The 23648-nt window shown below is 38.1% G+C and overlaps 1 protein-coding gene across 1 annotated transcript; it reads right to left on the minus strand.

Annotated features, from left to right (window-relative positions):
* Positions 1-14923: 14923 nt before the first annotated feature.
* slc14a2 (solute carrier family 14 member 2) lies at positions 14924-19778 on the minus strand. The gene is made up of 10 exons (XM_053326039.1): positions 19628-19778; positions 18562-18633; positions 18283-18469; positions 17593-17782; positions 17165-17293; positions 16363-16555; positions 15982-16129; positions 15635-15769; positions 15422-15471; positions 14924-15331 (listed from the first exon to the last, which is right to left on the minus strand). The coding sequence occupies exons 1-10, from the start codon at positions 19649-19651 to the stop codon at positions 14924-14926; spliced, it is 1536 nt and encodes a 511-aa protein (XP_053182014.1). The 5' UTR covers positions 19652-19778.
* Positions 19779-23648: the final 3870 nt, after the last annotated feature.

Below are 23648 nucleotides of genomic sequence, written 5' to 3' on the forward strand. Positions count from 1 at the left end.
GCCCAGGTACCACAGCAACGTGTCCTACACACATTTCAAACGTGACGTGTGTTCCTCGTTAGTTGCGGGAAAACAGGCACGGATGCCGTGACAGCTTGTGGGTTGGTGTCAGTCCACTCCTTCATTTTAACCTAGGGTGACACAAGACAAGAACACAACAACATCAAAGTACACATACCACTTATTGTGCTTGAGGGTATAAGTCATTAATTACAGACTGTGTCTTTCAAACCACACAGGTTAATATTATCACAACATGTGAAAGGGGGAATAGTCATAAATTGTTTCTGGCCAGCATCCCAAACTCATCTTTCATGCCATCGTTTGGAGATAAGTCATAAATCTAAATGTCACAAAGACAAGGTCTGTATGAGGAACCGTACCACAATGACAAAGCAATTACATGTCACCTGTTTCTAGCAACACTTGGAACCAATTAAACTCATAAAGTAACTAGAAGCATTGAGCAACGACTCACCCTGCAAGGTTTGCACACGCACACCAAATTAAATAATGTAAGTATGTTAAGGGTTACACACAATAAATATAATTAACAGGGAAGAGGACAACACTCATTTTATATCTTTATTTTTCATTTCAATTAAAAATGTTTCAAAATGACGACATGTGAAGCTAGAAGTGAGAAAAGTGAGACATTGAGATTAAATGAAGTGTTCATAAGAGTTTCAGTTTCAGGTTTTATATTTAATATATTTCATAAATAAAATATGACTTGGAATTATGTTACATGGTGAACATCAATGGAAAAATAAAAAGATTTTATGAGTGCAATGGGGGATGAGCAATAGCTGAAAATTATATCCAGCAATAGGAATTACATGAGGGAAGGGAGAGAGAAATCCATCCAATATTCATAATAATAATACCAGTTCAGAATCTCATATCACACTGACTGATAAACTTTAAGTTTAAATGTTGTCTCCTGATAGTAATTGATATTGCTGCATGGATATTTGACCAAGCTATGTTATTATTAGTATGTTCTTTATACTGCTGATTTTATTCATATAGTATTTGTTTTTTGTGCCACTTTTTTTAAAAATTTTAAGTAAAAAGGAATGTCCCACAATGTTAAACACTGTATTGTTATTTACTGAAGATAAAAGCAATAAAAGTTATTGATTGAAAATTGAAAATGTTTCAAAACAAAGGATCCATTGATACTGGTAGATGATGTCACTGCTTAAATGCAGCCTCTTCAGCTTATCTGAAACCTGCAGTGTGTATTAATTTTACTAAGGAGAGCTTGTGTCCACATTAACGAACCAGGACTTAAGTCTTTTTTTTTTATCAGTTTGGACATTTGGTAAATTGGTTATACTGTACAAGCAGGTTAAAATGTTCCATTATCATTTTTTACCATTTGTCTGTAAATATTGCATGTGAGGCTGTCTGCAGCAAGCAATGTAAAGAAACCCGCCAAGACCTGATACAAAACATCAATATATCTATATTCTTTGTTGGTCAGGGTTCGCTTTCACAAGACTGAAATAATTAATAACAACACGTGCTTGGCAGCCTTGTGAACACAAACATATGTTCTTGATGTTATTCTTTGACACAAAACAGAAGACGACAACTATAACATGTCCTCATTCCACAATAGCGCATACATACTTTTCTAGAGGCACTTTGGAGGTATGCTGAAGATGTTTATCATGTCACATGACTGAATAATCTACACAACTTTACTTATATGTGCTGAACTTGAGGATGACTCCAGAATGTTCTCTATACAGGAGTATTGGTGGGTCCTGCTACCAGAGAGGGAAACTTTAATTTTACTTATGTAAAATGATCAAAACTGCAATGGAATAATACTTCGTTAAAAGTAAGTTCAAAATTTTACTCCAGCAAAAGTGTTGAAGTACAGACAACACAACAACAGAACTTGTGTGTGAATAATGGTTCCTTCTAGTACTACGTTATTTGCATTACTGCATTATTTCATGTCGACAAAGTAGCCTATATGGCAACATTTTTGTCAGTTTTATTTATATAGCGCCAAATCTAAACAGAAGTTATCTCAGGGCACTCTTTAATTGACAGACGCAACATTCCCCACTGAGCAAACACTCTGCAAAAGCAGCAAGGAAAAACTGCCCTTTAATGGGAAGAAACCTTGAGCAGAAGTGGGCTCTAGGTGGGCAGCCATCTGCCTTGCCTGCTGGGGCTGAATGGATATTCTTTGGGTTGTATATTTTCATCCATTATCCATGGCCAGTCGTTAAAAAGACAACCTAAATACACAATGGCATATATTATAGATTTAATATTTAAGTATAACATAATAATATACACAAGATTGCACAGTGCACACACACTAATATGTACGCCCTCACCTGTAGGCAGTATTGTTATAGTTTACATTGCAACTGGTCAAAAATACTCAACAAAACGATGACCAGTTTAACTTTAATCAGGCATCATAAGGTATACATATAGTTCCATCTTATTGAATGTTTTGCATGTATGCAACTGTGGTTATCAGATGAATATGACATGTCAAAATGTTTTTTTGCTCTTTTTTGCAATTTATTTCTATTCAGTATTAGAAATATTATTAAAATAATGCTCAAGAATAGTACCAGCACTTTGAAACTGAAGTTGGGTGAAGTATGAGTCCTTAGTACTTTTTGCAGAACTGTAGTGAAGCTGCAGATTAAAATATGTCTTAGAGAGTAAGCAAAATGCCACGTGAAAGTATAAATGTATAGTTATGGGACAAGGAGTTAAAAAACAGAAGAGGTGAGCAGATAAGTTCACTGTATCAGACCATGTCACAATGCCTCAGTTCTTGTGTGACAGATGTACAAGGGCCAATCTTGGGTGATAATCAGGTCACATGACTACATAAAGATTTGAAAGTCTTGCTTCTCTCAGATCAGAATTCCTGCGTGAAGATGCTTCGTGCATATGAGCCTGCATGTCGTACATCACACACCCAGTCCATCAATCAATCATCATTGGCCCCATTCAGTCACAAGTCTTTCTGGAACCATTTGAACTATGTAGCCCTGCACATGCTCATTATCAGCAGGTCTATCCATCAGGTGACCTGCTCCAGCAGATTAAGCTCTATGGTCATCAGATTGATCTGTCTGATGTATCTGTGATTAAAGGTTACATAAAGTCTGATCACTGATATGCAGAGTTATGGGTCTTTGAATGAGGAAATGCTGTTGCCAAATGTTAGTTATGTGGTGTGCTGATGATGAAAAAGAGTGAAAGGCCAACTGGGATCTGCTGAAGGTTACATGGAAATGTGAAGTATTTGTGCTGGGCTCATGAATTGGGTCAGCAGCACAAAGCATAACATTATAGTCCAGAGTGTATCTCTGTCTTGTACCCCCCCCCCTTTTTTCTCCCTTGCTGTTTCCAAATGGTAGCAGTGGTCCAGCAGTGTGTATGGAAACGTGGCTGCTCCAGTTACTTGGTTAATTTTTGTGAGTGTGTGCCCATGAATGCACAGAGAACTAACGTGATTGCCTGGGCTCTGAAAACTGTGACTTTGTACAAGTTGTACATTTAAGTCAGGAAAGTTGGCTGGTGAAGATGTAAAAATGTTGATTAGATGGTTGATTAGATGGTGTGTCTGGAACTGGTGGAAGTGCTACTGGACTTAATTTAAGGACACAGAGGTGGTTGGAGAAGTGCACCCTCAACAACAGTGATGTGTTGGTGTTATGTTGTTTGAAGCATGCTGTATTTTGATGAGTGATTTAGATGTGAAACTTTGTGATGGGATTTTTTAATTTTATTGGTGAACATTTTTACTGTATGTCAGCTGTCTTGGCCTTTTATATAACCAGATTTTCTCCGGGCACCGTGAAGAGGTTGGCTGAGTCTTAGATTTTGTGATAGTCTGCATGCTTCAGAGAAACATGTAAGACATGTTCCTCATGTTCCACATATTTCATTACATTTGTACTCCTCTAACAAGACCCTGCACAGTTACAGAGTTGCACCACTAGAGGTCACCCTAACTTTCCTCTCTCTGGGCCTCATAAAGTACATCTGCTATGGGTCCCATATTCATAAGAATGATGAGACTAGGATGTTTCTGAGGAGTAGCTGGGTGCATCGAAGTGGTTACAGGACCTAGCAGGGATAAAACTATATATATGAGTTACAGTCAAGTCAAACTTTATTTGTGTAGCACACTTGAAGCAACCACAGTTGACCAAAGTGTTGACCAAGCTTAAAATACTAATAAATAAATATAAAATAAATAACAAACTGGAATCAAACAAAGTAATTGACATAATAATAATAATAATAAAGTAATTGTTGCACAATACAAGAGCAAGTTAAGATGTCAAGCTTAACTTGAATTGAAAGCAAGAGAAGAGGTGGGTCTTCAGCAGAATCTCAGAATATCCAAAAGCATCTGGTTGGTTGACCTCAGTGCTCTAACTGGAGAACGATGATGGAGTTCCGCTAGATAAAGTGGTGCCAGGCCATTTAAAACCTTAAAGCCCAGCAATAAAAATTTAAAATTAATCCTTAAACTGACAGGAAGCCAGTGGAGAGAGGCCAATACTCGTGTTATGTGATCACGGTTTCTTTTTCCATTTAGAAGACAATCAGCTGACGAGTATGTAACTATAACCGTTGCACAATGAGTACAGTTCTAGGAAAATGATCTCAGCTGTGATATTGCACAACTCATGTATAATAGATTACGACTAAATTAGAAGAACTGGCAGAAGTCCAGAGATTCTAGGCAAGTATGTAGTACATCAGAGCAGTAAACAGCGGTTACTTCAGGTCACAGTGCAGGTAACACACAACAGGGATGAGAAGTGTCTTGTGAAACTGCACAAGGTACCTTGAGAGTTTTGTTGAAACAGAGCCACGTCATGATAACTCTAGGTGATGAGTGATGTGATGAGTAGCTTGGCTCCTGGTTCGCACATTTTGGAAAAAACTCATCCACTACCAAAAGTTGCTTCTCTCAATCATTATCTGTAAATTCAATCAGCATAAAAAAGAAAAAGCTATTGAAAAAAATTGCATTCTTAAATTGACTCCTAATTTAATATGTTTCACCCAAGTTGAGATAAAGTCCTGTTCTTGTAAGGTTGTTTGAGGTCAATGTGCCACAATGTGATAAAACATGATGTAAGCATGACCTGAGAATCAAACAATTTAACAGAAACTATCTGTAGACTTTTATTTTCTTACCTCAAGGTGCTTCTGTTTTCCTGATGAACTTGCATTGGAATGAATTGAATCAACCTATTATAGAGTCAGATATGCAAGTCTCTGCAGTTTTGCAATTCAGTGCTTTGCAGAAATTACTGGAAGCATCTGGCAGCATGTCCTGTGCTTATCTGATGTACCCTATAAATGATCTCTTTACTGTATCTCACACTGCTGGATTGAGGAAGAAGGCACTACAAGCCTCTACAATGGTTAGGGTTGCATATCTGATCAACAGAAAACCTTTAAACTCCAAATTGTTCAATTTTAATGACAAAAATATTCAAAAGTTGCAAAAATGTACAGCTGAACATTCATGTGCTTTAAGGATTATTTCATGGTGTTTTAAAAAGACTTTACAAATCATCCCCCAAATTTCAACACCCTTCTATTGGACTATGAAAGAAAAAATGATTTTTGTTTTGTGATGGAAACTGAAATTAAATTATAATTAATAATTTCCGACACCCACTGAAGTAATGTTGGTCAATGTATGTTGATCAGTGTTATTCTTATACTGCAGGTAATGGATACTGTGCTGTGAGTGTAATCCAAAACTAATTGATGTAGGCCTGGAATAAAGAGAGGCTCTGTTAATGGTAAAGCGATCTAATTGGTCTGAGGCACAAACTGTCCCACTTGGCCTCTGACCTATCGTACATGCCCTGCACAAAGGTGCTCCTTGCAGTCTCAGAAAACGTTTTAGATGGTTGTACACCTCATATCATTAGTATTACAATTATCTTGTAAATGGGAGAAAAAATAGGAAGTAATGGAAACATTACTCTTAAGCTAAATGATTCTTCTACCTCACCACAATAGTCACTCTGTTTTTTATGGAATTATGGGATATCTTATGGGATAGGAACATTTTGGCTAGCACTGACAATAGAATATTCTAAAATTCCCCTATTTTTAATAACAATTCATTTCAAATAGGAAATAAACCAAAATGGTTTTCAGTATTTTTCAGACATCCCAGGTGCCCTTTTTCTTCTATCTACAATTCAATCCGGAGAGAAAAGTGAATGAAGCAAAACATATTCTTTATTCTAGGTAGTTTTGTCAAAAGTAACAGTGAGATTTTGTAATTGAGGGACAACAGTCGTGAGCAGCAGCAAGTTAAATGCCTGGGTGGAGTCTGCCACTGGTGGTAGTGGCTGATGACCTCCTATGAGACTGATAAGGCTGATGAGGTTGATGAACTGTTGAATATGTGAAGTGATTGGGAGGTGATGGGGCATGCATGAGGGCAGCGTGAAAGCACTAAGGCAGAGCAGGAGAACAACATATTTAAAAAAACAGTTGCAAAATGATAGGCTGACAATGAAGGTGTGTCACCATGCTATTGGTTATATGTGACCAGCTGATGTAAACAGATGATGTCTCAAATGATGGCCCCATGTGATGACGTCAAGGAAACCGAGTATGTATGTGTTAGGAATGACAATGACAGATGGTTTGAGATTTAAAACTACAAACCTGAGCATGCAAAGGATAGTCTTCCTGACTTAAACTAATTCAATGAAAAGATATGGCATACCCTCAGAGCGTTACCTTACAGTCCCTCCTCTACACAGCTTTTTGGCTAATACTGTGAGGTCTATACAGTATTTTATGCCTACATGCCCCTCCCTTTGGATACACTATGGAGAATGGACAGCACTTCATCCCAATCCCAAAACCAAAAAGTAATGCGGACCAACCAGAGCACACCCCTGATGTTTTTCTTTGTACAAATGACACCATTGGCACATTTACTCACAGGGTTTGGGACTGCCTAGAGGTCAAACGTTTTGGGGAAACTGTTTCTACTGTTCTCTCCACCCTGTTGAGGAGACTGAATCTTGTATCACAGGACATATTACCCCTCAATGATACATGAGCACTGGAGTTGAACATACAGGGTAGACATTTCTTTGCTGGGCTTGCTGCAGCTAAAAGAATGGTTAAAAAAAATCAGACACTTCCTTGAGACTTGTAATAGAATTTTTGTAATAGAAGTTTCTCTGAAGAAAAGCACATACGATGGAGTGATGAATCTTTCTCTTTTACTCAGTACATGCCAGCATGGAGAAGGACACACAGTCGTTCTGCCAAGCAACCACTAGTTTCAGCTTTTATACAGTACCTCCCAGTGGAATTTGAATAAGACAGGGTGACAAAGTAATAAAGTACAACAAATGAAGTCGTAAAGTAACAAAAGACAGAAACCCTTGGTCAGTTTGCTGTTGATGTCTTATCTAGTATAACAAAAGGTCTGAGGCTTGAGTTTTAATAGTTTTTACAGCCCACCTGACACAATGAGTCCCTCATGACACAAAAATTCCCTCACAGACTGCATGAATTACTGGTAGTTATATTGATTGTATAAAAGTTTCTTATGAACAAAAACATGTCAACATTACTTGTGTTATATCCACATGCATATACAGTGTGTACAGCATATCTATGATACAGTAATGCTTATAAATATTCTATTCATATTTTCTATGTATTAAATGTATTATGCTTATATTTAAGTATTAAATTTTACTCCTTACCTTGAATTAAGATTAAGATAACTTTCAGTAACTTTAACAAGGGTCTCAGTGATCAGAGGGGGCAATGTTTTTGTTGACTTCATATCTTTCGGGTGCTATTTGTCGGTGGACCTTGTAGGCTTTCTGTACTACTTTGCACCTATTACATCTCTCCAGATCTGTTTGATTTTGCGTTACATTTTGTATCTTGTTATTTATACAATAAATTATTGATCAATGTGGTGGCCGTGTGGGTCAAAACACTGCTTTTTTAAATGTCTGAAAGACAACCTGCAGAATTGCAATGATATTAAAAAGCAGCACAAATAGTCTGACTGGCTAGAATCAGACTGGATCTTGGCCTATTTGAATTTTGATTGGGTTGCAATGATATATGATATATGATAATTCTAGTTACTTGAAGTTTGTCCTTTTTTGAGTCACCTACTGGCCAAAAGTAGAGAGGATATATTCAAAAAAGAAATGATCAAGCATAGTTTTATGCCCTCCCACAAGGTAGCATCATATATGGAAATTATCCTTGCATATGATAAAAAACGAATCACACTATTCTGCCCCTGTCAGCCCCATTTGTCCCATGATCTAATGTTGATATTCATGGTGATGCTTGAGAGAATAGTAGTCATTGTCACTTCTCAATAGGTATGGGCAATTCCTGTAAATGTAATATTTGGGGCATTTGATGTACAAAAGGCATTTGAGGCCATGACAGGGGTTTACATTCAGATTCTTATGTCAGGTGTGCATCCTAGATGTTGGGCATTTGGATTCAGTATAAACTCACCTGTGACTTCTGAATAGCATTACTGCCACCAGCTCCAGCTTGATTCCTCTTTTCATCAGAGGCAAGGAACTCAAAGTCTGGGTGCCTGGAACAGACCTGTTTAAAATTTGATACAGTTATGCGTTCAGATAGTACCTCATGCCACACTTCACCAGTCCTCTGGTGCCTTGTGTCCTCTTCAACTCACACAGCTTCATCATGGCAAAGCTTGACCCCTTTATAGACATCAGACAGTTCATTGAGCAGTACAGTGGATTAGTTGCATGGCTGAGGGGGAGAGAAAAAGACGGACCATTGCCAGAGAGGACAGGGGTGCTCAGAGTCTGGTAGGTGAGAGCAGATCCATATGGGTGGTCACCATATTTGGCGGGCACATATTCCACATTTTTTCAGTTTGTTTCTAAATGTCTCACCATCTGGCATTTGCTTTCAGTTGCTTTAAAAATGTTCATTAGAGAATTTGCAAAGGGGTCACGGGCTGATTTAAGGGGATGGGACAGTAACTCTTTGATCCTGAGGTTTTATCAATTTCTTTTGTCCAAACCTCTAGGAAAAGAGGGGGATTGTTGCCATTATGCTCTGGGGGAAACCTGAACAGTTCAGGAGGATGAGGAGGATCAGGACCAGGGCCACCAAGATTATGAGCTAGGAGAGCAATTGCCTCTGAAGAATCTCTTCAGACCATGTGGTAAATCATCGTCTGACAATGAATTTGGCAGGTCTGAGAGTCCAGCCAAACTTCAGCTGCTTCACTGTGGCTTCAATGATCTGAACATACAGAAATGGGACTCTCCTACTTTACAGCATTGTTACTGTATTGTTTTAATAATTACAGCAATGTACAGTATTACACATGTAGGATTTACAGAACTGAAAGACTACATTGTGGTGGAAGAGGAAGACTTTTGTCACCTCAACAGAAGACTGAAATAGTCTTCATAGTTAAAGCATACAATGCAATAACACTAAAGCAAGTAAAAACTCGAATCAAGAAGACCAGGGTATATCTTTAAAATACTGACCATGTCCTACAGTGAAACATCCTATGAATGAAGCAGGTCTACAGGGAGCCATTTGAGAGAAACTCAGAAACAGTTAAAGAATTGTGCTATAACTATATGCAAGTGACTCCCATATATTACAATACTGTAACTGACTGCATCCAGTCAGCACTGTATAGATACATTATTATAATGTAATGTTGTGTACTTCACATTATTGACTGCTTTAAGTATTTTTGGATATTGCTGTGTTGTCTGTTTTAGAGAGTTCTTGAGATAGATGCAGCTGCAGTTCTCCTTGAATGAATGACGTTTCAACATTTCGAAAAGGTAATGACAGAGAAGGAACACCATTGGCCAGCATGCCATTGTTGAGGTTCCTGGCCAGTGAGGGGGGAACATTACCATGTGCGCAGCTATTTATCACCATGGTGTCCTTGATCACCATTCAACCCTTGGCCCCTACAATAACGCCCGTGTCATCACTTTCCTAGATACAATATCCTCACTACGGCTGAGCAGATGGACGGTCCAGAGCAGCCCAGGTACGCTTCTGGGTCAACTTAAATTTTCACTGCTCTGCTCTGGTCTGCAACTGGTTCATCGACCAACCAGATTTTCCCATTCTTCATCTGCCTACATATTCATAATTTCTCAACCCTATCGAGGAGTTTTTTTCAGCTTGGCGTTGGAAGATGTATGAATGCAGTCCCCATGAGCACATACCCCTACTACAAACAATGGATTAAGCATGTGCTGCTGAAGCATATCGGGGCTGTATTGCCAGGCAATACTTTCTCTCCTGCCCGGTCAGCAAGACATCAACGAATTTCAGTGGCCAGACAGAAACGAAAGGCAGGATGCAGTCTAATTTTCTTTACCGTATATTTTCTGTGTTTGTTCCGTTTCTGTATGAAGTTCACTTTTCAAATCCAGCTGTGTTTGCAACAGTTTACAACAAGTTACTGTAAGTACAAAATAGTGTAACACTGAAAATGCGAAAGTCCTACTGATAAGATTATCATAGTGTTTTTCACTCATCATAGTGTATCCAATTGAGCACATCTGAAAATGCTTATTGCCAAAGGGTTTGGCTACGCCACTGCAGTCAAAAACACTTACTTAGGACTTACTCAATTAGTCCGCTTTTGTTGCTGGGCTGAAGTAGCCCAGCTTAGTCAGCTGGTTCGTGGGCATTTGGGTACAGCATTTTAATCATTATATTTTCCAGTGGAACTTTACATTTCAACATTTCAATGTTTTACCTCAAAATTGTCTATATGAGTATATTTTTTGTAAGTTTGTGATTACAGCAACTATTAAATGATTGTGAAGACCAGTATTATTGCATTGTAGTAGCAAACACGTTCACTAGGAAATGTCATTATTTTATTAACAAACTAAGCTGTAGTTTTAGCAAACTCTCAGTTTTAGTCAGACCCATCCATCTGACAAGTAAAGCTGGAATCTTCTGAGCATAATAGGCCCTCATTAGATCACTGTAGGTTACAACATCCAAATAAACTGCACAACCATCCACATCAGTAACTGCACGCTCCATTAAGTGCTGGAATGTCACTGGGCACATTGTGCAACTTAAACGGCATCACCAGAGCAGAGACACCAATAAATGCAAAAATTTCTTACCTGGCTTCTGGCATGACTACCTGCCCTGTTCAGTTGTGACTTTAGAGTTGTTTGACTGGTTTGGACTGCTTTATGATTGCCCACTGCAACCTGTCTCTAACTTGACTCATTGCATCTGCTGGGCATCAGCAGTAAAAAGCTTTCAGCCTATCAGTCTATTTCTTACCTGTCTCCTGGCATGACTACCTGCCCTGTTCAGTTTTGACTTTAGAGTTGTTTGACCTGTTTGGACTGCTTTATGATTGCCCACAGCAACCTGTCTCTAACTTGACTAATTGCACCTGCTGGGCATCAGCAGTAAAGTCAGTCTATCAGTTTTTTCTTAAATGGTTGTTTATTGTTGTTATTTTTGTCACACATGCCAGGGGAGTTGAATTGTGTTTTCTTACTTTTTTTCCAGTGAGTTAAATTAGCTCAGAGCGTAGTGTCTTGCCAGTCAAAGAGACAATTTCAATTTCAGTTGGTTTAGTTTCTGAATTTAATCTAATATCAGTCAGGGTCATTTGGTTTTGCATGGCAAATTCATGATAAGTTATCTTAAATGCCCAAAAGGTTCTTTTTTTTAATAATTTTTTTTGTTCCAGTTATACGAGATTGAATTTTGTAAGGGTAAGTAAGTAATTCATTTTGGGTGGGATACTCTGAAATGTACGAATATCCAAAAACATCATTTGAAGAAAAGCATAGGGCACATACCAACCAAAATGGAACCATGCCAACTCCACAGGACCTTTCATACAATCTACAATATGAATATGTAATATATCCCTAACTTAATCTTTGTGCCAACGTTTATGAGGAATATACTTGAACTGAAAACTGCAGGGGTGGAAAAGCAACCGCAGCACTAGAAACACCTCTGGAGCAAAGACGATGACGATTGTTGCACCCACATTTGAACTACAAATTTAAATGACTAGTTGTCCTATAAACAGCCATCTTAGTAATTGTTCTTTAAAATAAAACAAGTTGTTGTAAACCAACCAACCATTACTGTTTAACACCACATGAAAAAAAGGTCAAAACAAGAGTCATAGGTAAAAATAGTTTGTCATTTCAGGCAATATATTTATTTGCTTTCTTGGTGAGAGTTACATGATTAGATCAATATTGTTCTCATGTCTAGACCATAAATATGTTGCTGCTGCCCACAGCCAACTTAGCTTAGCATAGAGACTGGAAACAGCTAGCCTGGTTTCTGGAGTCTCTGCAGTTATATTAATTTAAATTACTGCTCCTGGTCTGACCTGAAGAGTTGGGGAAAAAAGTACTGCTCCCAGCAAATAAATAGTCTGACACATAACCTTCATTAGAAAGAAGAGGTTTGGTTTTTGTATGTGTTAATTTGTGAGCTTTGGAGGTGCTGGTATTGTTGCATTTTTTTAAAAAACTTTGTACAGAGTACCAGACTTTTTCTCCTGTTTCAACTCTTTATGGTTAGTGAACCAGTTGATGGCTTCATATTGAAATGAAATCTGAATAAATGTACTTATACAAAACTACTTCTTTAACCAAGTTAAACCAAGCCAAGGGGAAACTAATGCTGCTTGTAGTGAGGGTTATGGTAATTACTTTTCAGCATTTGTATTCTAACTGGGTTTGATTTTTTTAAACTTTGGCTTTGACATGTAGTATATGCCAAAAAACAGGCTGATAGTTACTTCTTATCTATAATTAAAGCTTCAGTAGAATCACTGACGTGGATTAGGTTATTTGCGTGCCTTAATATATTAAAGAATAACCAGAATAACTGTGTTATACAGGTAAATAAAGTAGATGTTTTAGCCATCACACTGTGCAGCCTTTCACATGTCTGAGGGCACACCACAACCTGGCCAGTATCATCCAAATTGGTGCGAAACAAGTAACAATAATTACAGTGACATCTATAATTGCATATAAAAAGCATAGCACAGTTCTTTCTTGTTTAGTTTAATTACATGCTGCTGATTTGATGACCAGGGTTGCATGGCAATAAATGTGGTTACCACTCCAGTGATGAGGTGTAAAGCCAGGATCCTACAGCAGGATTTCTCTTCAAATCACCATGTGATGCCATGATCACCATGTGATGCTGCTGTTGATCGGGTGATCAACAGCAGCTGTTATGGTCCTGTCCACTGGAGCTAATGTTAGTGTTACCTCGAGAGTCTTTTATTACTGACCAGTCTCCCAGGTTTTATGTTGTAGAGTTGTGCTGGAAGAGTTTTGAAGAGGCAACTTTTACTTTAGGACAGTGTTTCTGAGGCAGAATAGCCCCTTGTGCACATATTTCTTATTAGACTTTAAGTGACATCCTTAAATAAACAACATTGACAAGATGGAAAATTTAAAATAATTTATTTAAAAAATATATGCATTCAATGCATATACAAACAAGACAAGGTAAAAACATCTTATATAGCTGGGCCATATATGAAATTAGAGTGCTTTCAATTTGTACATCGGTTGGTTGCAGACATGAGCATCGCCAACATTTGTAAAATGCTTGTTTGTATGTCATTTTAAGTTAATTTATTTGTATAGCACTTTTTATACAGTAGTTTTAACTCTGTGTTGCTGTACACATTAGAAAAAAAATAAAAAATACTTCATTGCACAAGATTATGGGCTATATGTTGCTGTTCTGTAAATATGTTCTACATATAATTCCACTCACCCACAACCTGAAAACAGGTTTAAAGCAGTAACTATGAAGTTAATCATTAATGCTAAATGATCCTAATACAGTGTTTAAAGTGTGTTAACAGTGTTACAGTGTGTCAAATAAATATAAGACACTAGATGCATGTAGATAGTGCACAGATGATCTTTTCTTACAGGTTGATGCTCCTGTCAGTACTGGAGTCTCTGTGCAAGACGTTTCAGTTGGTAAATGTGTTTTAAAACTTATTTTCGGGTTGCGTTCACTCTCAGTCCTGCTGAGAGCCAATCATATTGAAATAGCAATGGCCAATGGGAAAATTCCTACGCTTGGCCATCCGACCAATGGTGTAACTTCATCACTCAGTCAGTGAGTCAGTGACTCTGACCCTGTTTACACTTGGTTTTAAGATGTGTTTTGAGCAATGTGATCACAAGTGGACAGCACTAAATACAAATGTAAACAACCACCAAGACACATTGTGATGTGATCACTAAAATTACTTGCCAAGGTAGTCTGGGACGTATTTGACCACATATCTTTTGTCATGTAAACGCCAATGTTGGTGCATCCCTGTCAAGGACATAACAGGAAAAGAAGTCATCAATGCAGGATGTGGTGGTTGTTTTAGTGACAAGGCCCAGTGATTTTGACAGACTGAAGTAATAACTCTAAGCAGAGCCCTTTGACAGTCTAGCAGAAATGACATAGGCAGTAATGAAATAAGAACACAGGTGATCAGCTGATCACCTTTGAGATGCACGATAGACACAGATGTTAACAGCAATGTGTCCTGGCTGCTGACTTGTGTTTGGATCACTTAAACACATTTTAAAACCATAAAACCTTGTGTAAACAGCCATTTCACAGACAATTCAAAGGACTTGTTCCTGTGGTCCAGCCAACAATTTTACAAAAACACACTAGTGCAACACATTGTCCATTCATTCTGTTAAACCACTGGACTCAGAAAGGAAATCCAGCATAGGCTTTCAACTCTCTCATCTCTCTCATCTCTCTCTCTCTCTCTCTCTCTCTCTCTCTCTCTCTCTCTCTCTCTCTCTCTCATGAATTTAGTTTAAACATAATCTGCTAGAGTATCATCAGTTGGAGTGTTTTGTCTGGTTTCTTCTTTGGTACTCTGTTGTTCATGGTTTTTGATTTTTGTCTCATCATTTTCAGCCTCTGATGCCTCATTCATTGGCCTGACTTCTTCAATTTTTTCAAGCTTCAACCTCAGTTGTTCTTTCTCACTCAGTATCACCACTTCTCTGAGGGCATCAAGCTGCTCCTCCTTCTCTATCCTCTCTTTCTCTGCCTTTTCCATTTTCTCCTGCTTCTTCAACTTCCAGAAGAAGCCCAGGTTTTTCTCGGGGTATGTGACTTTTGCGAGCGGCAGCTTAAAGATCCTTTTGGTCCCCGTGGTGATGAGGAGAAAAGTGAGGGCAGAGAGACAGAAAGGCCAAGTGCAGGCTGGCAGACCAAACTGTAGAAAAAAAAAAAAATCGTCCTGCAGTGAGTGGCATGTTTTTTGGGGGTCATTTATGAGTAGGATTGAAGGAAAATGTTTACTTACGCTGGACATGATGTTGGCAATGGCTGAGCCGAGGTATGCACAGAAAAAAGCTGCAGGACAGAAAAGGGAGAGAGATCATTATAAAAGATTCATGCATGTCCTGTGTTAAGTATAACTAAGTATAACAAAAATCTAGTTGCATGGCCATTTGAATAACCTGTCTTTATTAGACCGATTTTATACAATGTTTTTTTCTTCTGAGTGTCTACTCACCACATGTGATGGCAAGCAGGTGCACCTGCCAGGTAAGAGCATAAAACATTCCTCCGATAGCGATGCAGGCTAACACACAGTTGTATCCCCATAGACCAAAGTAAATGTCTCCAAATGGAGCAGCCAAAGCCAAGCCTGCAAAACAAACACACAAAAGATAAATCACAGCCATCACAGAAGCGCAATGTTCAGTTTAAGTTTGGATTATCCTAATAAATAATGAAAATAAGATGGTTTAGATAAGTGGTTTTTACTGACGTGAGACACATTACTTTTACATTTGATGTTTGCTATTCCACAATCTTCCTATATCAGCTGCCTAATGAGATATTGTTTGGTCTTCTCACCAGAAACCATGCCAACTGCAGATCCCAGGACAGCATGAGCGCAGGTGATAGGGGAGGAGATGAAGAGCGAGATGATGAAGATTCCTCCGGTCCAAGGGTTGTCACAGCCATAGACCTGGCCTATCCCCACAGGCACTGACATGAACAGCTAAACAGACACAGACAGATAGGTTAAACATAATTGTAGATGTACAACAAAACATGATGTACGCCTCCAGTCAGGGTGTCAGTTTTATGACACTGAAAAATTTGAGTAATCTGTCAGTCACAGTCAGTTTACATAATTCTTAACTGTTACTGGGGCTAGGTAAAAACACTTAACACCTGCTCACATTGAGATATGTGTAGAGAGAGTTTTGTCATTATGTAACTGTCACTGACCTTGGCTACATCAATATCAGCCCATGTGATGTTGGGCAGCTCCGAGCGAGGTTGAATGAGGACTTGGGGGAAATGGTGGTTGTAGTGGCCGGTAGCCACCATGTGGAGACACACCAGGATGTTGAAGGGCAGCGTGAACACTGGCAGATCCCAGCGACTGTTAATGGATGCCAGGGCACTGGACACAATCGGGCTGAAATATAAGGATACAACATCCTCAGTTTTGGATTCAATGCACTCATAACTATCACAAATATTCATGTACATCTATTACAATGTGGGCTCATATCTCAATCACAATCATAGTTGATTGTGCATAATTTCTGCTCTTATGATAAAAAATACAAACTAGCAACAGAGATGCCTTTGATACTGTCAATTATGGGCTCACATTAGAGTCATATGTCGTGTAGCTTTGTATCACCATATCTTAATATGTGAAAATGTAATGTACATGTATGAATACATTCAAATTTGTGAATGTGTAAAAACATTTTGATTAAATAAGTTCAAATACTTGAATGTGTAAAAAATATCTGAAAAAATATATTACTTTTTTGAGTGCATAAAGAAGATTTGAACAAAGGTTTCCAGTTACAACTTTTTTTGTATTCATAAAAAAAAAGAAAAAAGAAATGATTGGCTGAGGTCAGGGTCAGGCTAATGAACTTTGAATTGAAATAGTTAGCTTTAACCTTGTGAAGTTTCCTTACTGTGATCGAGTTGTTGTGTGATGTGGTTAGATTATCATACTTGCTTAAATAAAATTCTAATTTCTAACAACTCATTCTATCCTGCTTACCACATCATGGACATGAAGATGTTTGGTAGCAGAAGCCACCAGTACCAGTCTCCTGCGTTAGAGAACACAGCCATCAGCAGGCCCACCAAGATGCCGTTGTATCCATACAACCCTGCAGCTATTGCACCCCTGAAGGAAAATAATTTGATTGAATCAATTAGTTTTTCTATTGCACAACACAGTGATTCATTTTAATTAACCAATTCACCTTCCATATCAATCTGTTTATGTCATGTCAGCACAGTCAGCAGCTGACTAATAGCTAAACCACCCAATTGTTGATTGACAACAAGTTCAAAAATACAATGGGGATGTTCTTGACTTGTATGACACATGTAAAATTTAAATCCAGCTTTTTAAAATTATAGTTACATAACAGATTATTAAATATCTGCAACATCAATCAGAAAATAAATTAGTGCTCAAACCTGTTCTGTTGCAGAATGAGGGCAGAAATGGTGGCAAAGAGTGTGCCGACAAAGCCGTTTAGGGCCCACCAGTAGTTCTGCAGGATGAGACCAGCAAAAATGATGAGGCCACTTAGAGGGTTGTTGACGAACATCACCTGGGCAGCTCCACGCAGAACCCAGTCCAGCAACTGCAGCAAGAAAAACTGTTCTGGATGGAGGGAAACAGAGAACAAACAGTGTGTTGACATTTTCACAGAGCTGTGTAATAGGCTTCCAACAGTGAATGTGAGGCAGAAGTTTTGGTCCTCTCTGGCTCACAGTAGTGTTGCCAGGGACAAGAATTAAACAATCCCACCCTCACATAAATCTAAATGTATTTGACTGTGAGCAAAACTTGTTCTCTAAGACTATTAAAATACACATGATGTGAAGTAGAGCCCAAGTCCAGAAGTCATAATACAAAATCAGCTACAATTTCAGCTCTTCTACAGAGACAAAGTCACACACCAAATATCCACAGGGAGGGATGTTGCATGTTTTTTGGATTAATACATTCTATATATATATATAATACATTCTGTATCCCATTTACATATGGACTAAAATATCTCACCTGTTCACCACAAAGTTATGCAATTTTATAATAATGTTATTTTCAGTGTACTACTGGACTTTGTGGTTCAAAGAGTTATGAGTTAGTTGACTTACTTTGCATCCATTTTCCAAACACTTCCATGTCTCCAGAGAAATAGGAGACTCCCTTCAGGAAGCGAGCCCTGGCCTTCTGCAGGTTTGTGGGTCCTGTAGCTTGCTCAGGGTCCTTCTCTTTTTTGTCCACTTGGGGTTTGTCATGATCAGACTGTCTGTCAGTGTGCGCCATCAGGGGATAGAGTTCCTGGAGCAACAACAAATTACAAGGACTGTTTAAACCAGCTAAAAATACACACAGCATCTAACTGTGAATCTGAACTGTGATTATTGACGTACAGTGAGAGTGGTGGCAGGAGAAGTGGAGGGCAGTGCAGCAGAAGTAGAACCGTTGATATTCTTCTGAATATCCTGAGAGGAGAAAAAAATATGGTTTCACTCTGCAAAACATTTAGTCTTCGTCACTACTTATCATATATGCTCTCTAGGTACACATGTGCAATGCAATGCAATCCAATATGACAGCTCTGTCATACATTCTACATTTACGAAGCGTATACATTATATATATACAGGGTGTCCACAAAGTCTTTTTACAATTTAAAAAAATCATTACAAAAGGAATTGATGAGATATGTTAATCAGATTTGTTCTATGTACTCAGTGGTTATCAAAGTTTTTAATCACATTGCATTTGTGCATCGTGGATCGAACAAAGATACGGGACATCAACGACCTGAAGCAAACGATCACTGATGCCATTGCCACCATTGATGAGGCTATGCTACAGCAAACATGGCAAGAAATCGAGTACCGTCTTCTTCCACAGACTTGTCTATTCAATCAATCAATCAATCAATCTTTATTTGTATAGCGCCAAATCACAACAAAGTTGTTTATGGACACCCTGTATATTATTATATTGTTATAATATATTATTTTATATATATATACATATATATATATATATATATATATATATATATATATATACATATAGCATCTTGCCAAATAAACAAACAAAGTAAATATCTATCTAAATGTATTTATCGCTTTTTATCTGTTAATCTGCTATCTATGTTTATCTGTTACTCTTTGTTCCTTCATGTTACATAATCTCATGTCTTAAGAAAAGTGTATTTATGTATTAAATATGTATTAAAATGGTAATGGTAAAACTAAAACCAACATGCACCATTTTAATATTAATCATTATTTATACAAAATTTTGTTACCTTACTGTATTTTGCCACTAAAGGAATAATCGTATTAAAACAATAACCTTTTAACATGATGCCTACAATCTTCTTTGCAAACAACACACACCTATTATGTAACTACAGTTTAATCATAGTTTACTGTCCTTCAGGACTTCATGCACTTGGACAAACAGCTGTTCTCCTACCTTTGTGCAGTGTGATCCAGGCATATGTCTCTGGATGGCCACAGGCTGAATGGGTAACCAGCTTCTCCTAAGCTGTACTCTTGAGACCTACACTAAGGGTTTTTATTGCTACAGAAAAGCCCACCTCTTTTCTACACTCCTCCTCTCCCTCTCATCCACCTCTTTGTTCTCCATGCTCATCCCCAACATGAATCAAAGGCACTCAGCAGTGATAATCTTTGCCACACCCAGGTTCTTTAACTCAGACATCAAATGCACACTGCGTCTGTCCTTTCTCCAACATTCTTTATGACACATGAGGTGAAATCCAGGTCAGGTGAAATCTGGGTTTGCACATTTGTTCCATTTGAGTTACTGCAGGTGTTTGTTACAGGGCTCTGTTTAATTGAAAAACCACAAAGTCAGACTTTGTAATCTGGGATCTGATTCCTCTCCAACAGTCTAACATTTAAAAGACCATGGGAATTAAATATCAATGATACTCTCCAAAGCATCTCAATCTCTCCAACCACTTAATTTAAAAGTAACTTAACACCTCCAGAAAATCTTGGCACCTTGGGCTAAAGGAAATTATGATGGGCATTTTTTTAAAACTACTCTCAGACAATTTGTAGTATTTCAGTCACGATACCCATATCAAGACATGCATTTTAGTTTTGCAGTGTGGCTCTGCACATGTGACACCCTGAAACGAATCTAAGCAAGTTTGACACACATTGTCCTTGAGCTTACAACGCCCCTGGCACATCTCAAGATACACAACATTGAAAAGAAACATCAAGATTTCATCAACTACTGGATTTTAATACAGGAGGAAGCTGGGGAGGTAAAATGAGTTGAATTCTGAAGCAGGTAGCAGTGTAGCAGCAAGGGCACAACTCAAGGTTGTTGTAAGCTTGAATGAGCACCACATACACTGCTTATATATAGAAGCAAGATGTGGACATACATGATTGGAAGTTGTACAGAGCATGTGACTATAACTGACCTGTCTGAACCCCTCTGAGGTGCCATAGATAATGAATCAATTCACTGAGAAAATAATTGTTAGATTCATTAACAATAAAGATAGCAGTAGTGTGGACAGAGGAGCCCCAAAAATCAAAAGAATCTGCTTCATCTGCTGAACTGTTGAAGACACTTTGAGAAAAAATAACCATGCAGTGCAACCTTCTCAAACTAACAGCTTAAAGAAAATTCAGAGAGTTGTAGCACAAGTACTTAGAGCATATGAAACTGTCAACTCATAATACACCATAGATTAATGCACAAGAGTAGCCTCAATACAACTATTAGAAACCTTTTTACAGGAGGATAGACTAACTCAAGATGACCTCTCTCTCTTAACAAGAACAAGACCAAAGGGCTGGTCATGGACTACAGGAAGGAGAGAGGGCAGCCTGACTCCATCAACATCAATGGCTCTGTTGTGAAGAGGGTCAGCAATGTCAATTTTGTCAGCACTCAAATCACAGAGGACGTCACTTGGCCGTGTGGTGAAAAAGGCACAGCAATGCCTCTTTCACCTCACCTCCTGTTGTATTAACTGTACTGCATTCCACCACAAAACACAGAAAGGAGTTGTGTGGTCAGACCAGAACATCAGTCGACGTAAATGTCCATCCATCCAGGACCAAACAACAGGCAGCATGCTAAATAGGATTATTAAAGACCCCAGCCACCCCAACATTGTACTGTTTCAGTTGCTACCGACTCGCAAGTGGTGCCACAGCCTAAAGGCCTGGACCAGCAGGCTTCTGATCACCAACCTTATGAACAATGGCCTGCAGCTTGCCTGATGTAACACACATATACATAAGCATACATATATGTACACACACACATTGTGTATAAATGTAAATATGTATTTGTTATATTATAGGTAGGGCACACATACATACAGATTTACATATATACACTGTTGCCCATAGAGTTTAGTTTTTAGACACAATCCACTGTTTATTCCTATTTAAATTTTCATTGTTATATAAGGAAGAGATTGATTAATAAAGTTTTGAGAAGATATACACTTTATCTGTCAAGAATGAATCACATTGACACAATCATTTCATGGAAAGATGTACAAATATTTTATTCCAACTTTATGGGCTTTTCCTTTTTTATTTATTTTTTTCTTACTGCATTGTCAAGGAGATGTAACCTCAGATTATTACTATTTTATAATTGTGTAAATAGATTTAACAATGAAGAACTTGAAAACATGAATAAGTCCAATGATCCTGACCATCCAGAGGTGAAGATGCACTCTGTTAAATTGCCCTCAACTCTACAGCTACAGTGAAAAGTTTCAACAACTGGAAACAGGTTTGAAACCTTCAAGTAGGAAGGTCAGCCAAGCAATTAGTTCCAACTAAGCGATGAGTTACTCTTTAAAGCTGTATAGCCAAAGGGCTTTTGAGCTTTGGCCATGTAGCATTGTGTTAAAACTAAAGCCATGAATAAAACATAAAGGTGAAAATACTGTAATTAGGTAAATCTCACTGTCTTACAATTTGAAGACAATCAATTTTCTATCTTTGAATACATAAAGAAAATAAAGCCATGTTAAGGCTTAATCACAGTTACTATTCTGATCATTATTATATAATAATAATGACTCACGCAGCGTAAGACCGGAACCAAGAAGCTATTTGACAATACTCATATTGTCACTGCGATTGTCTTACAGCTCAAACAAAGGACTTTTCTCATTAATTAGACATGTTACTCTGATTGACACGCTGAACATCTGACAGGTCATAAATTAACGCTGTCAGTCCTGCTTTTGCTGCCATCTCCTGTATGAATCATTCACCTTGCTGCACGATTACAAAACTGATGACTCAATGCGCCATTACAGTGAAATGTAATTCCAAGAATAACACCTGCACACCAGCACCTGCTGCTACACCAGCACCTGCTGCTGTGTAGGTCCTACTAGGAGGTCAGCGCAACACTGATCTCTGCCATGGGCAATGAGTTGTGTCAGAGAGGAAAACCAAGGGCTTTGCACCAATCCTGCTATGTCCTGAATGTCTATGTACATGAAATCTAGTTCCTTCATTCAGGATCAGGAAAAAAAATATATACTATGGTCACTTCTAGTTTTTGCACAGTTTTACATGAACACAGTGATGTTTCTCTGGTTGTGGAATTTAAAATAATTGTTTATACTGTTATATATACTAAATGTCATAATTAAATGATTTCCAAGTCACATTATCACAAACAGCACATGTGCACAGAAAGACAGACAGACACACACACACACACACCCACACACAGATTATACAATAGATCATGGATAATAGATAGATGATGCAAACTCCGAAGGGTGTGTTTGTTCCTTGTGTTTATTTAGTCGTTAAACACAATTACGGTACAGTTATAGAGCTGATGAACAACTGTGATTAATGCTGCAGACATCTTGTCATCACTGACGAAGGAAGAGTACAACCATGAGGGTGTGGGCCAGAAAAAGATTTCTAACAATCTGTCAGACTCATTAAAAGAGGAATGAAGAACAAACTGGTCCAGCAAAATGTTTGTGGTAGTTTTAACCATGATATTTCCAGGAAAGGTTGTTCAAGAGTTCAAGCTGGTCAATACAGGATATCATTTATCAGACAATATGGTTAGACTGCTTATGCAGAGATAATTTGGTGAGTTCTATTAATGTAGTCAGTTATTTAAATGTATATTGGTTTGATTAACAGGGGCAGTGCCCCCCAAAAAACACTTTAAATGTGCCAGTTAGTAAGAAAATACTTTTTTTCATCCTTTTTAGTCTCTAGATGTGACATCATATAGTCAGTCATGTCAGCCTTACGTATATCATCACTGTGATCCTCTTGCATAATTTACATGAAATCGTGAATTGTCTAACACTTAACAGAACAACATTGATAGTCAGATTGTGAATATAGTAGATGTTTCCCCTTAAAATATTTCACTGAAATACTTCTATAAATAAAAACGCCAAACTCATTGTCAGATGCCCATGCAAGTGGAGATCAGTGCA

Source organism: Scomber japonicus, chromosome 9 (genome assembly GCF_027409825.1).
Source record: "Scomber japonicus isolate fScoJap1 chromosome 9, fScoJap1.pri, whole genome shotgun sequence".
Taxonomy (NCBI): domain Eukaryota; kingdom Metazoa; phylum Chordata; class Actinopteri; order Scombriformes; family Scombridae; genus Scomber; species Scomber japonicus.